A 15,154-nucleotide genomic window follows, 5' to 3' on the forward strand; every position below is an offset into this window, starting at 1 on the left:
GTGCTTGTATCTTGATAAAAGTGCCATGGGTACCATCACAAAAAAATCACTGGGTGCAGAGAAACCAAACATTATTGTGGTCTAGGGACCAACCCCAGGGACCGTCATGGTAATGCAGGCTTGTCATACGAGATGGCCACAGAAACATGGTTTTGTGTTGCTTTGCAATCCTACGGAAGAGCATGGGGCGACACCTCAAACAATTGTCTTGATTTCTTTCAGTTGGGACTGTTCTGAGTTTTGCAGCAATGTGTGTATTAGAAAAGTATTTCTGTGTTAGGCTTAGCTTCTTTGAGGTTGTAGAGTTATAGAATCTGAACATGGGGCCAGAGCTGTATGAACATGAACGGCACAAATAACACTGATCGACGCAAAAACACCACCTAGATGGCTTGCTTCGTCTTTATTTTGTCATTGTGCAATTACTCGCAGAACTTTCTGTGTTGAGCAGCAACGAGAGGAAAATGGCATCTTTCTACAACACCCTGTTCCTGACATTTTCTCTCTTTCTGCCAGAGTCATGCCGCTGATACAACTAGTTCACGACTATCTACAATGACTAGCAGGGGCTCTGCAGGGTTTCAGGCAAGGATTCAAATCTTCCAGTCCTACTTGGGAGATGCTCAGGACTGGATCCGGGGCCTTGTTCAGGAAAAGCAGATATTCTGTCCCTGACTTGTGGTTCTTCCTTCTTCAACTCTGCATTTCAGAGACACAGAATGCTAGAAACTGTCCTTGAGGAGGGAGAAAAACCAGGGTATTCCCTTATTGAAAAGCAACACTCCACTTTTAGGCTTTTAGCTAGAGTATTATAATTCAGTTGTCAGCCTATTGGAACGAAGAAAGCACACACTGCTATGTGCTGGGAACGATCAGCAAAAGCACACAAACCTGCAAAATTGTTGTTGTTTGTTGTTTAGTCATGTCCAACTCTTTGTGACCCCATGGACCAGAGCACGCCAGGCACTCCTGTCTTCCACTGCCTCCCGCAGTTTGGTCAAACTCATGTTAGTAGCTTCGAGAACACTGTCCAACCATCTCGTCCTCTATCGTCCCCTTCTCCTTGTGCCCTCCATCTTTCCCAACATCGGGGTCTTTTCCAGGGAGTCTTCTCTTCTCATGAGGTGGCCAAAGTATTGGAGCCTCAGCTGCAGGATCTGTCCTTCCAGTGAGCACTCAGGGCTGATTTCCTTAAGAATGGATAGGTTTGATCTTCTTGCAGTCCATGGGACTCTCAAGAATCTCCTCCAACACCATAATTCAAAAGCATCAATTCTTCAGCGATCAGCCTGCAAAATACCCTGTGCAAAAAAACAAAACAAAAAAAAACCCCCACCTTCCGAGCACATTACAAAAGAGACCTGCCATTAATGTATGATGGCTGGCTAATTTTGCCCAAAACTTCTCACATGCTTTATCAAAATTATCAGTCCTTGTTTGGAGAACTGATAGTTTATGTGGGGGGGGGGGGATAAAGAGCAGTGTAGCAAAGAGAGAAGAATGAGAGCTTTTGTGTGTGAGAGAGAGCACATGAGCATGGATGTGGGAAAGAACATGCACATGTGTTTGTTGGAGAAAAACATTAAGGTTTGTGCAAGGAGGGGAGCACCAGTCCTTTTCATGTGTCTTCCGCACAATGATGCTGCCCAAACTTTTTCAATTACTTACCCTCAGCTGCAACAATCCAATCACGAGACCAGTTTGGCAGTGGGGGTGTTCTTTTCAAGCCCCCACCTGTGCTAGGATGACTGTCTGTATTGTCGTGTCAAACAGTGCGCAACGTTGCATCGTTGGGAGGAGGCTGAGTGTGGAGCCCAGCACAGCGCAGCTTCCTCTCTCATGCTCAGGAGGAGCCAACCATTCAAATCCGGACTCGGTCTCAAAGTTTGAGTGGTGGTCTTAGGTCACTCACCAACTTGCTGGCTCACATATTCGTCAGGTGAATAAAATGGGGGGGGATACATCACACAAGCTGCCTGAAGCTCCTTGGAGGAAAAGTGATATAGAAATGCAGTAAATTAAGTAAAAATCCAGAGTTCCAATCTGCCAAATGCCCTGCTCTGCAGAGAATTTAGCTAGATGATAAATCCCAGTTTTCATACTGGTGTTTCTCCTTGAAGAGCCAATTCAAGCAATTACCGTATTTTTCGCTCTATAAGACGCACTTTCCCCCTCCTAAAAAGTAAGGGGAAATGTGTGTGCGTCTTATGGAGCGAATGCAGGCTCCATGGCTTCAGTGAAAGCAACGCAAAGCCTCCGGAGCGCAGTGGGAGCGAACCGATCCCTCTTGCTCTCCTGGTTTCGCTTCGCTGGAGAGGCGCTGCACAGCTTTCCCTCTCTGCGCAGCGCCCCTTCAGCGAAGCGGGAGGAGAAATGGAAGGGGCTCCGTTTCTCCTGCGGCTTCGCTGAAGGGGTGCTGCGCAGAGAGGGAGAGTATATTTTTTTTTCTTGTTCTCCCCTCTTAAAACTAGGTGCGTCTTATGGCCTGGTGCATCCTATAGAGCGAAAAATATGGTAAATTGTCATGTAGATGAGTCCTCCTAGGGAACGTATAATGTTGGAATGCAGGTGGATGATCGCATTTAAATGTTTCATCTCAAAAGATCCTTGAAGATGGAAAGCTAGTATGAGAGGGGGCCTACAGTAGAAATGTCCACAGCCAGAGGTGGCACAACCAGTTTGGCCACGCTGGGCGCTGCACTGCAGGGGACACCACAACCGAGCATGAGAGGCAACAGCAGGGGGAATTTAATCATCACACGTGGTGTCACTGAAATTTGAGAGTCCGAAGTCCACCACTGCCTAACAAGCTCAGGAAATGCTTCAAAACTGCCCCCCACACCCTCCCTCCCTCTGAAATCCAGGTGCTATAACTGGGGACTATACCACAGCTGGTTTCTAAATGTCTGAATCCATTATTTTGGGACAAAAGGGGGGCGGAATGTTAACCTTTCACCATTTGTTTCCACCCTCCCTTTATCACGACAGAGAATGCAAAGCATTTTACATACATCAAATAGTGTTTATTGCAGACTTTCAGCTGAGTCATGTGAAAAAGGCACCATGAAAATTAATAAAACTAGATGATTAATTTCTTCTAAATGACATGATGGGTTTCTTTTTGTAATGCCTTTATATACAGGTGACAGAATAGAACATTTTGCACTGGGGAAACTGAGGTGGGGGAAGAAGTCGTCATAGTACCATAAACAACATTTACTGGAATATTTAACTCGGATTGGCCATGTTTCAAAAGATTTCAGTTGGAAATTAATACTTCGTTCTCTTTCGCAATCGCCTTTCACCCCATCCCCAGAAAACCTGGGTTTCCCTTTCAATGGGTGAAGTTAACACGATGCCCTTCAGAAATAATACTGTGAATGACCACACAGAGACCTTCGAAAGGTCCGACTGCCCCGCCCTGAACCTTTTAAAAAACTGACACTTGTGTTCTCATTTCCTTTGTGCCTTTATTGGTTTTCTTGTGCTCATCCCCAGCCGTAAAATTGGAATCCAGAATAAGTTACCTCTGCTATCGCTATCTCCGTTAAGAAACCATCTTGTGAATTTGTTGGAAGAATGGCCATAGTCTGTATGGAAGATTTGACCCGTTGGCATCTCAGGTGCTGAGAAATGAGATGTGGAGAGAAAGAGCCCATGGCTATAAATGACAGTGACAGGACAAGCGAAATGGTGCACTCCCGATGCCATGAAGTCCCACTGATTCCAGCAGCAAAGAGCCAAAAGCTCACATACGTTTAACTCCTTTGTTGACATCAATGGGTCTTAAAAGGAGATTCTCCCTGGTTAGATCATGTGCCTTTGGATTCACACTGGATCACAGATTTCAACATGTTGGTGTGTTGTTTTTTTTGCAGAGATTGGGAGCTGGTGGCCTTCTGGACACTGCTGGCCTATTGCTGCCATCATCTCTGACCATTGTACAGACTGGCCAGAGCGGATAGAAGCTGAACTCCTACAACAACAGTCCCACAGATTTTCCTTGCCTGTTTTAATCAGGTGGCTCAGTGGCCGTCTTTGCCCTGCAAATAGTGGTGTGATTTTGCTTGCCTGCTTTGAAGAAGAAGAAGGGGGAAGATCAGAAAAGCATGAAATGATTGGCTTCATCTAGCCAGCCTTGGGAGCGCTGGTTCATTTCCCATTAAATGTGCTTTTTGAGTAAGGGAGAAGGGGAGCACCAGTTGCCCCACTGACCTCCCAGCTGCATGCTTTCTTCATGGTAGTCTTCATCAACCTGGTGCCATCCAGATGTTTTGGATGACAACTCCCATCAGCCCCAGTTGAGTTGTCATCCAAAACATCTGGAGAACACCAGGTTGACGAAGGCCGGTTTATGGCATCAAGTTGTGTCTACATAAATAGTCGTCATCAACCAGACATTTCCTCTTCATGGCTTCCTAAAACAAAGCATGATGGAACAATGCCCAGAATAATGGGAGCTCTTCCTCCTTTTTTGAGCAAGTACAAACAAAAATGGACAGAGAATGCATTTAGTGGCTGCTGCTCTCGTCGAAAGACTCTACTCCCGAGTCCGTGGCGGCAGCACTGAGTTTCTCTTGCCGTCTTCTCATAATCTCTTGTAATTCTGTACTTCCACTGGTAGCCTTTGAAATCAGAAAAGGGGGAGAGAGATTCAAAACTGGCCTATTTTTGCACACGAGCCAAGATTTGACTTCAGTTATGAAATGCATCTATTAAAGCCATTTATTTAACAGGGGTAGGAGTGGTGGAAGGTTTCTGATTCAGCAAAACATGTTGAGGAGACCCAAAGCTGAGAATAAGAACATAAGAGAAACCTGCTGGCTGGATCAGGCCAATGGCCTATCCAGTCCAGCATCTTATTCTCACAGTGGCCAAACAGATGCCTGTGGAAAGCCCGCAAGCAGGATTTGAGCACAACGGCACACTCCCTTTCTGTTAAGTTACAGCAATTAGGTATCTAGAAACATTTCTGCTTCTGAGCGTAGAACAACATAGCTAGTAGCCACTGATAGCCTTGTCCTCCAAAGCATGAGACGCTCAATCACAGGGTTGTGGGTTCGAGTCCCACATTGGGAGAAAGATTCCTGCATTGCAGTGGGTTGGACTAGATGACCCTTGGTGACCAACAGTGCCTCCTGTGGGAGTGAGTTCCATAGTTTCCCAATGAGCTGTGTGAAGAAGCACTTTCTTTTATCTGTGCTGAGTCTTCCAACCTTCAACTTCATTGGAGATCCGTGAGTTCCAGTGTTATGAGAGAGGGAGCAGCCATTCAGTGCAGCTGCTGCTGGAATGTGTTACTTCAGGTGGAAGGTCGGAGATTGCATGTTCAAACTTGCCTCCTGCTTCCTAAACAAACTCCCCACACATTGGAAAGTGGGCTTGCTATTCGAGAAAGGTGGACAGAGTCATTCCATACAACACTGCCATTTTCTATGTGTAGCACAGGTCTGGGGAACTGGACCCAGCCAAAGGGTTGGATTCCAAACAGGCCACTTTGACAGGTCGTATGATACCAGGTGATTCAAAATTCTAGCCATGGGAGCAGCCACAGGCTTTCCCCCGACCTTAGCGCTGTGACTCCACAGTGTTAAGATCAGAGATAAGACTCTGCTTGCTATTTGATACAAAAAAGGCAGCAGCAGAGGCTTATCTCTGATGTTAGCACCACCTTCTAGCCATGGGAGCAGCCACAGGCTTTCCCCCGATCTTAGCATTGTGACTCCACAGCGCTAAGCTCAGAGATAAGCCTCCTTTGCTTGCTATTTGATACTGAAAAGGCTTATCCCTGATGTTAGCACTGCCTCTGCAGCTAACTATGACTGTCCTAGAGCAAGTAGAAGCTTATCTCTGATCCTAGTGCTGTGGTGTGTTTGCTTATTTTAAGAGGGTAGGGGAGCATTACAGCATGCAGTTTGAAGTGCTACGATCCAGCAAGAGCTGCACTTTGTGATTCTGTTGACGGTACAGCTAAGTTCTCAGATAAACTGTTGAGATGCTGAAGGCATTCTTCTGCCGCAGTGCCCCTTTGGGAGGAAGTGGTAAATCAAAGGCCATCTAGTCCAAACTCCTGCTGAAGCCCCTTCCAACTCAGTGTTTAAATGACACCCAACTTAATGTTCATTCCACTTTTGTCATTACCCTGAGTGGAAGGGCTCAGAGCTCAGTGCATGCAGTGTGTTGGTCATTCAATCCTTGGTGCATCCAGACAGAACATGCCTAACACCTAAGAGTACGGATGGGGAACTAGGATGGCAAAAGCTGATGGATTTGGTGGAGAAACCGACTCGGCACGTACCTCCAGTGCAGCTTTCTGAACAGTAATTTGGCTGTAGACTCGAGCTCCTTCGGGGCACACAGTCCTTAGCTCGTCTTTGTTGAGGGAGAACAGCTGAGCGCCAGTCAAAACCCCAAGGCTGTTGACAGTTCTGTAGGATTAGTAGCAACAGATTAGCACAGTGAAGCTATTTTTTAAATATAAAAACAAACAAGAAAATGCAAAATGTGATACTCAGGTAAAGGAAAGAAATTGCTCACTTGTAATATGCAACCAGAAATCGCTGAGGCCTCCCCTCACACCCCCAAGTAGGCTCCTGAAAGCCGAAACTCAAAACCAAACATATTTGTTTGGTCCCAAGATGAACTCAGAAGGGAAGAGAATTGAGCATCATCTTTTAATTTTAATTTGTGAAGTAATGCCAGCAATTTGGAGGAGTTTATTCAGAAGGGAACCAAACCATAGTTCCACCTACTGTAGGATCAGTAATGGCAGTGGATTTCAACCAGGGTTTTTTCCAGGCAGGGGATGCCAACCTCATCCTAAATATTGTGGGTCCAATTTTATGGAGCTCCCTTCCAGCTGAGATCAGTTAGGCCCCTCTCCCTGTTGAACTTCCAGAACCTGCTTATCTATCTGTAACACTGATATACCTCCTTTATTTTCCAAGGTTCTCAAGGTGGTGGTTCATGGTTCTCCTCCTCCCCTTTTTGTTTCAGCTTCCTAACAACCCTGTGAGGTAGGTTAGGCTAAGAGATTGTGACTGGCCCAAGGTGAGCTTCATGGCCAAGAGGGGATGCAAATTCTGTTCTCCCAGGTCCCCATCCAGTTTTATCTCTTTCTCAGCATTCAGTTGGGACGTGGATGGCGCTGTGGGTTAAACCACAGAGCCTAGGACATGCTGATCAGAAGGTTAGCGGTTCGAATCCCTGTGACGGAGTGAACTCCCGTTGCTCAGTCCCTGCTCCTGCCAACCTAGCAGTTTGAAAGCACATCAAAGTGCAAGTAGATAAATAGGTACTGCTCTGGCGGGAAGGTAAACGGCGTTTCCGTGCGCTGCTCTGGTTCACCAGAAGCGGCTTAGTCATGCTGCCCACATGACTTGGAACCTGTACACCAGTTCCCTTGGCCAATAAAGCGAGATGAGCGCCGCAACCCCAGAGTCGGCCACGACTGGACCTAATGGTCAGGGGTCCCTTTACCTTACAGCATTCAGTTACTTGCACATGGCTTAGAGAATACTGCACTTGAGCCATACTGCCAACTCTTAAAATAAATAAACAAACCTGGGACCTTCTGCAAGCAAAGCAGATACTCTGCCACTGAGCTTAATCCAGCTCTTTCGGACAGGATGGTGTTGAGGACAATGCAGCGCCCCAGGTGGTCTACTTGCCTCTTAACTCTGATCAACTCTTATCAGAAAATGTTGCTCCCTAAAACTCACACTGGGTTGAAGCCTTTCGCCTGTAACCAGCTTTTCACGTCTTCGGGAGAGGAGTCGTAGCTGATGTTGATGGCTGGGGCATTGGATCGTGGCACATGGAACTTCTTTTGGGCAGCGCTTCGGCCAATGGTGAGCCGGTGGATGAGCTCATCCTGGACTTCCTCCATCTGAGATTTCCGTCCTTAAAAAAAAGGAGGAGAAGGAAGAAGAGAAAATTGACTGCTGTTTAAAATATGTATCTGAAGAAGTGACTCAAAGGGAAACTGATTCACGACTGGGCCTAATGGTCAGGGGTCCCTTTACATTTTTGTTTAATATATAAGGATGTACTAGGATAGTTCTATATATCACCCCAACAGCACTAGCTGTTTGAGATTAGCAGGGCAGTTCTGTAGGCACCAAAAAACAGTCCATCACTAGGGTGTTTGGCTACTGCAGCATTCTCCTCCTTAGCTCCTGTCTCCCACACTGGCTATTTCAAGAGCAAAGAGAAATCACTGCTTTGAATTCTGCCAGCCTTGGCTGTGCTTCTTCCTTCCCATCCTGTAAAATTAGCACGTGCTGCACATAGCAAAGCAAACACAATGAAAAGCTGGCACGGCCCTCCAGGGATCGGAGCGCCAGCCTTGCAATAGCTGACTGTTCACTGGTCAAGGCTGCGGCTACTTCTGCACCAAAATTTAACCCAAGCGATTCTGCGAGTAGAATAAATCGTGAAAATTAAACATGTCTGCATTAGTCAAGTCTGCTTTCCACAGCCATGTTCCCAAAGCACCTGGAATTGTTGGGCTGGGGGAACGGCAAAAGTCCGTGCATGCAGACTGAAGGCAGATGGGCTGCAGAGGACCCAGGAGAATAGAAGAAGCCCATTTCCTGACCAGAGGATACCCTGTACAGTCTGCCTCCATAAGAGCTAGAAACTTGGCTTTCAGAAACCCCCAAGAACCTTTGGTTCTCAACACCACTTCCGATGTCAAATTTTATGGATGACAAGTTCTGTTGAGTAGAGTATTCAGAACATATTTTCCCCAAGTGACAGGCTGGTATCCAACACTAGCCATACTTGGAGCAGAACCAAGGAAGTAAATGAATTTCGGCAAGTTAAGCCCATTGACCTAAATGGTACCATTTGGAGTATGACTTAATTGGATATAAGCAGCTTAATTGCATCATTCAACACACATGATTTTTCTGGCATACAGAACGAGAGAGAGAGAGAGAGAGAGAGAGAGAGAGAGAGAGAGAGAGAGAGAGAGAGACTCACGATCTATAGGGGGCGGTTTCTGCCTCTGGCCGTCTCGCCCGCCTTCGCTTGAGGTGCTGCTTTGGCGGCTGATGGCTCCAGGCACCTTTGGCACAGGAACTGGGATGGGCGCTGGCATGCTTGGTGGGAGAGGGACAGGAAGTGGCGTCTGGGGCGGTGAAGGGACGACAGGAGCGGGGTCAGGTTGCTTCGGAACAAAGTCTGTCCTTTGCTTCTACAAATGCACACACACAAAAAGAGGCTACATTTTTCATAGCTGTGGGGAAAATCCAAGTTGTTGGGGTTTTGTTTTGCAGAAAATATGCGTTAACTAAACCTCTGCAAGAGTGAACAATTGTTTGCTTATTTTCCACGTGTCAAACCTGAGCAACACGAGAGAGGCATTGCAGGTAAAGCACATCCATGCATTGCAGGAAGAGGAAAATAGAGAGTGAAACCTAAGTCAGTAGATGACCACCATCTCTTGGTCTTCTTTTAAAAAAATAGTTTTTAATGCATCTGTCTGTCTGTCTGTCTGTCTGTCTGTCTGTCTACCTATCACCATAGTGTGGGTGTGCATCAGCTCAAGGTTTACTGTTGCAGGTTTACTCTTCCTTCTAACTGCAGAGCCTGCATGCCTGGGGACAATGTGAATTGGTCCACAGTGTTCTTACTTCTGGAGAGAGCAGGCGAGAATGCACTCCCAAAAGGCTAGTTCACACTGCGAACACCTTTACAGTCCCAGCCTGCTAAGTAGGCTACAGACTTTCAAGAGGTCTGACTGCGTAATGTTTTCAAAAGGCTCTATAGTTTTTCGAGAGCTCTTAACAGCAGAGGAAACCACAGTGGAGATGGCAACGCTGGGGCATATTTTTTTTTGTCCTCCTGGGAAGCTACATGGGATCTGAAAAAACGGAGAGTGGGAAGTATTGTGCAGAAGGGAGAGTCTTGCTAAATAGCCACCAAATATAGTAAGGCTCAAGCACTGTGCAAAAATAAGAGATTTAAGGACCGTATTGGATCCTTTAATCTGTCTCCTTAATCATGCAGAATTGTGTCATGTCAATGCGCAGGAATATAGGTACACACCTATGGCCTTTCCACAAACACAGCAGGAGTCACCTACATAGGTCTTACAGATGCATAAAATCAGAGTTGGAAGAGACACTAAGTCCAACCTGAATATGCAGCTGTCCCATAGGGTGTTATCAGCACCATGATCTAACCAACTGAGCTTTCCTTAGGTATCAAAATTAACACACACACACACACACACACACACACACACACGAGAGAGAGAGAGAGAGAGAGAGAGGTGTATGTGTGTGTTTCTTTTAGTGCCCACAAATGTTTGATAGCTAATCTAAAGTGAAAAGCCCATGCAAAATATATTCCTCATGAAGTATTTGTGAATAATAATAATAATAATAATAATAATAATAATAATAATATACCATTCTGAAGCAGAGCATGTTTTCTCCAGACAATCTATGAGCTGTAAACCCAAGATCAAACCTTAGTTACAGCTTGTGGTGCATCTGGAGAGAGACAAACCACGACATACAAAGCCAGCTAAACCGTGGCTTAGCTCATGGCAGAAGAACTGGGGGTAGAACGTAGTTGCAGTGATTTCCTTTCCAGAAGCGTGAGCTTTCTTGCTAAGCTACAGTTTTGCTTAGCATTCCATCTGCGCCAGCTCAGTAATAAGGAAGACAGACCAAGTTTTCTGACCCTGCATAGGGCAGCTTCAGATGTTAAGCCTCGCTTGAGACTCCCTAAGGCTGGAAGTTGGAAATTTGTTAGAGGAAACAGTAGTGAGGTGGGAGAGGAGGCTTTTGAGGAGCACGGCAGATCTTACGGACAGTTCCCAAAAAGCTTTTAACAAGACACACTGCTTCATCCATTTTATATGAGAACAATTTGAATTACCTCAGAGAGTTCTCCCAGTAATTGCTACAAGAAAAATGAAGTAAACCAAAGCAAATTAGACAAGTTGGAACAACGTTGAAACGTCAACCACAGAACCAGCAGCCTTCCAGCATTTAAAGTAGCCTTCATTGACTCTTGATGGCAGCAATTACTTGCCAATTTTTGAATTCCTATTAGAATTCCCACCATCACCAGCTGGGACAACAATGTGCAGTCACAAAGCAAAGCAAACCATGGCTTGTGTTATATTAGCTCAAGATTGCATTACAGGTGTGTTATATTATACTAAAATATAATACAGTGGTTTAGACTGCATTACCTATCTGCCTCATGGGACAATACAACTCCTGGGATAATAGACTGTATCATGTGGTAATGCTATGCTTTTTCCAAGTCATGCACTTTTTAAATGGGCAAGATGTTCTCAGAGATACTGATATGTACTGTGCCCTCACAAAGTCAATGGGCAAAGTTGAAGCCCTTTGTTGCAGTCACCCACAATCTCCAGCACAAGATGGCACCTACGCTGATGTGAGCCATGAGGACCAGAAACTTGTTAAAAATGGAAATATTAGGTTTTAAATAAAAATCCCTCAAGTTGCCTGTGGGGATGTGTAACTCAGGAATTGAATGGATACAACTATTGGGGGTCAATGTTAGCCAGCGAGCTCAGTGGACCATGATGTGAAGGCAGGGGACAGGAAGAGACATTTAGAGGCAACTCCCCACTTATGTGGGGGTTACGTTCCGGGTCCCCACACACATAAGAGAAATGTGTGCGAGTGGGGAACACCCTGGAGAGTCCGTGTGGCTCGCGAGGAAACCCTCCACAGAGTCCAAAGTAGACCTCCTCTTGGGGCTCTGTGCAGGGGCTCCACGCAAGCCAGAGGCACCGTGGGGCTTTGTTGAGGCTGCTCAGCCTCTCCGACTAACAGCTAGTGCACAGGGTAGTGCAGCAGCAGCCACTTTCAGCTGAGCAGGCTCAGCAAAGCCCCGCTGTGCCTCTGGCTCACAAGGAGACACCCACACACCTGAAGCCCGAAGAGGACATCCTCTTTGGGCTCTGGGGAGGGCGTCCTCACAAGCCACCCGCCACTTCCAGGTTCCCAGCACTGTACATGTGCGTGGTCATGCAGAAGAACATCTCACGCATGTGGGGAGTTTCCTGTATTGTGATTCCCAGGAACTGGTATATGTGGATACAAAACACTAGATAGTGGTGTCATAATGGCTAACAGCCATTAAGAGCCTTCTCCTCCATGAACATCCAAAACATCTGGAAGGCGCCTTTCTCACCCTGACCGGGCCACAGTGATCCATGCGACGGTCACCTCCAGGCTTGATTATTGTAACTCGCTCTATGCAGGGCTGCCCTTGAAGCTGACCCAGTGGGTGCAGAATGTTGCAGTGAGGCTCCTTACGGGGTCCTTGCCGCGGGATCACATTCATCCAGTGCTTTACCAACTTCACTGCCTCCTGGTGGAGTACAGGGTCAGGTTTGGAGGTTGCAAGGTGGTTAGATTGGTCTCAACTAGGACCAGGGCCTTTTCAGTACTGGCCCCGACTTGGTGGAACACTCTGTCACAAGAGGCTAGGGCCCTGCTGGACTTGATAGCTTTCCTTAGGGCCTGCAAGACAGAGCTGTTGTGCCTGGCCTTTGGTTTGGACTCAGTCTGACCCTTATGTTTCCCTTCCCTTATGGTTTTGATCTATGGGCTACTTTTAAAATGAGGCTGCATTTTAAATTGCATTTTAACCTGTATTTTAAATTGGGTTTTTTTTCTCCTATTATGTTTTTACTGTAATTTTACTGGTGTTAGCCCCCCTGAGCCCGGCTCTGGCTGGGGAGGGCGGGGTATAAATAAATTTTTTTAAAAAAATAATAACTCCCAGCTGAAGTCCCATTCACCATCTCCCACCATGCTCTATTTGTAGAAGGAGGTGGCTAACTCCACACTCCCAGCTCTGACCAGTAAGAATGAGAGCAGACTCAAAGCCTAGATTTTCTCTGCACAGGCTTTATACCCCTGTACATAACCGTATGGACCAAATCAAATTAACAATGAAATGCAGTATGCCTGAGCAGGCCTTGCACATGCAACAGTTTTCTTTTTCCAAAAAGTGCAGTCATCATTTGGATAAATTTGGAAACAAGAAACTCAACGCAATAGCTGTTTAATTAAACTTTCTTTTTAAAAAGAACACTCCCACCTCCTCTTCGTCTCCAACCGATCAGTTCTGCTAGAATGGTACTGCATGGATTACTGGCAAAGACTTAATGACAATTCTGGCAAGTGCCGAATGAGCACCTGCCCATGCACATTCCTTCATTTGCAACACATTTCCCAGGCAGCTGAGAAAGGGGATGTGTGAGAGCAGTTGGCAGTGGGCACTTGTGTTGGATCTAAGCAAGCTGGCAGGAGATCTGGGCACGAGAAATGTGTGTGAAAGAGAAGCTGCACCCCCACAGAGAGACATTTGCCACAAACGGATAAATAAAGAGACTTGTGGAAGGTTTAGTGGTGGACTCCAAAGAATACAAAGAGAAAGCAGTGAATCCCAAGGGGAAACCCTGGTCAAACTTGGCACCAACATGTTTGCAAGCGGGAGCAAATGGCCAAGATCTTTTGGCAGCAGGAAGAAATATTAATAATATTTTAAAAACTCATTAAACCAGTGCCAGGATTAAGGCAATGAGGCAATATGCTGAGCTGTAAAGTGAGGGTAGGTTTGTATGTTAGGAGTCCCATTTCTGACCTGTGTCCATTTTGTACATGTTCACTCATATGCATTTTTCTTTATCTGTGGTTCTCAAACCTCCCCTGTCCCATTGATCACTTAAAAATTACTTAGGGTCTTGCTGGAAGAATTAGTAATTTTTCTGCCTCTTGTAGTGAATGTAATGTGTTGAATTAGGAGCTATGCTTTTTAATTGAATCAATATCAAACTTTAGAATTCCTAGCCTCCCTTCACTAAATTTAGACTCAAGTAATGTGTAAAAGGGACGCGGGTGGCTCTGTGGGTTAAACAACAGAGCCTAGGACTTGCCAATCAGAAGGTCGGCGGTTTGAATCCCCGTGATGGGGTGAGCTCCCGTTGCTCGGTCCCTGTTCCTGCCAACCTAGCAGCTCGAAAGCACATCAAAGTGCAAGTAGTTGAATAGGTACTGCTCTGGCGGGAAGGTAAACGGCATTTCTGTGCGCTGCTCTGGTTCGCCAGAAGCAGCTTAGTCATGCTGGCCACATGACCCAGAAGCTGTACGCCGGCTCCCTCGGCCAATAAAGCGAGATGAGCGCCGCAACCCTAGAGTCGGTCACGACTGGACCTAATGGTCAGGGGTCCCTTTACCTTTTAATGCGTAAAAACAACTGCACAAACTAATGTAAAGTGTACACGGAATACATGTTTCAGTGAAAAGAGCATACAAAAATGTGTTGCGTTAGTGAAAACTGCTTTGCAAAACGGGGCATGTTAGCAAATTGCATACAGAAATGCATATATAAGGAGAGATTTGCACTAAAAGGCTGGTGAATCTTCATGAAGACTTTAATTCCCTGTCCCTGGTGAACTCATGTGGAAATCTGGAGAACTGAATTGAAGATTGGGAAAAAGAGAAACTGAAACCGACATATCTGCCCACACCCACGAGGAACCGATCCTTCCATGTGGCATCAGCTCCTCTCTGGAAGTTCCTGCCCATTGGTATCAAGCAAGCACTTTTGCTACATTGCCTTCGACATCCACTCTTTTGTTTGGACTTACTCAATTTGTACATTGCACGACACTATTTTCCTCTTCTAGGAGAAGGGCATAAACAGAGCTTTAGGGATTGTGGGGCATTTTAAAAAATAAAATAAAAAGAAGATGGCGAATTAGATTCTCTTTTCTGCTCACCACCTCCATGGAAAGGGATGCAGAGCAAAACAGCTACAGCACAGGACTCCGTGGTGAATTTGGCACTTGCTTCCTCTCTTGCCCATATTGCGCTCAGGCAGAGAGGTGGAAGTACTAAGCTCTCATCCTGCTGGGTCCTTGGGATGGAACTTTCTCCTTTCAATCTCATTCCTTCTACTATGGAGGAAACAGATGGGGAGGTGGACAGGCTCCACATGCTCTGTTCTGCTTCAAGACTTCCAGGCCACAGGTATCTCTTTTGTTTGCAAGTCTTAACATTGCACGGTCATATTGCTTCGGTTTCAGGAAGTAGTCCCTGCTGTGGGTGGGGTTCTAAGCCAGATAGGGCACAGCTGGGTCCTGGCT

At 46.1% G+C, this 15,154-nt stretch overlaps 1 protein-coding gene across 9 annotated transcripts in view; it reads right to left on the reverse strand.

The window, feature by feature from the left end:
• Positions 1-3,001: 3,001 nt before the first annotated feature.
• The window catches only part of EPS8 (EGFR pathway substrate 8, signaling adaptor), a 137,968-nt gene continuing 125,815 nt past the window's right edge, over positions 3,002-15,154 (reverse strand). For 6 of the 9 annotated variants that reach the window (XM_083572697.1, XM_083572694.1, XM_083572699.1 and 3 more), the window contains exons 18-21: positions 8,986-9,199; positions 7,722-7,902; positions 6,299-6,428; positions 3,002-4,625 (exon numbers count right to left, since the gene is read on the reverse strand). In XM_083572697.1, the coding sequence (XP_083428823.1) occupies positions 4,512-4,625; positions 6,299-6,428; positions 7,722-7,902; positions 8,986-9,199 (639 nt within the window). In that variant the 3' untranslated portion in view covers positions 3,002-4,511. The remainder of the gene's footprint in view (positions 4,626-6,298; positions 6,429-7,721; positions 7,903-8,985; positions 9,200-15,154) is intronic. The other 3 variants (XR_014538751.1, XR_014538752.1, XR_014538753.1) reach the window with 1 other exon arrangement.

The sequence above is a fragment of the Podarcis filfolensis genome (assembly GCF_964270895.1).
Source record: "Podarcis filfolensis genome assembly, chromosome: 10".
NCBI lineage: Eukaryota > Metazoa > Chordata > Lepidosauria > Squamata > Lacertidae > Podarcis > Podarcis filfolensis.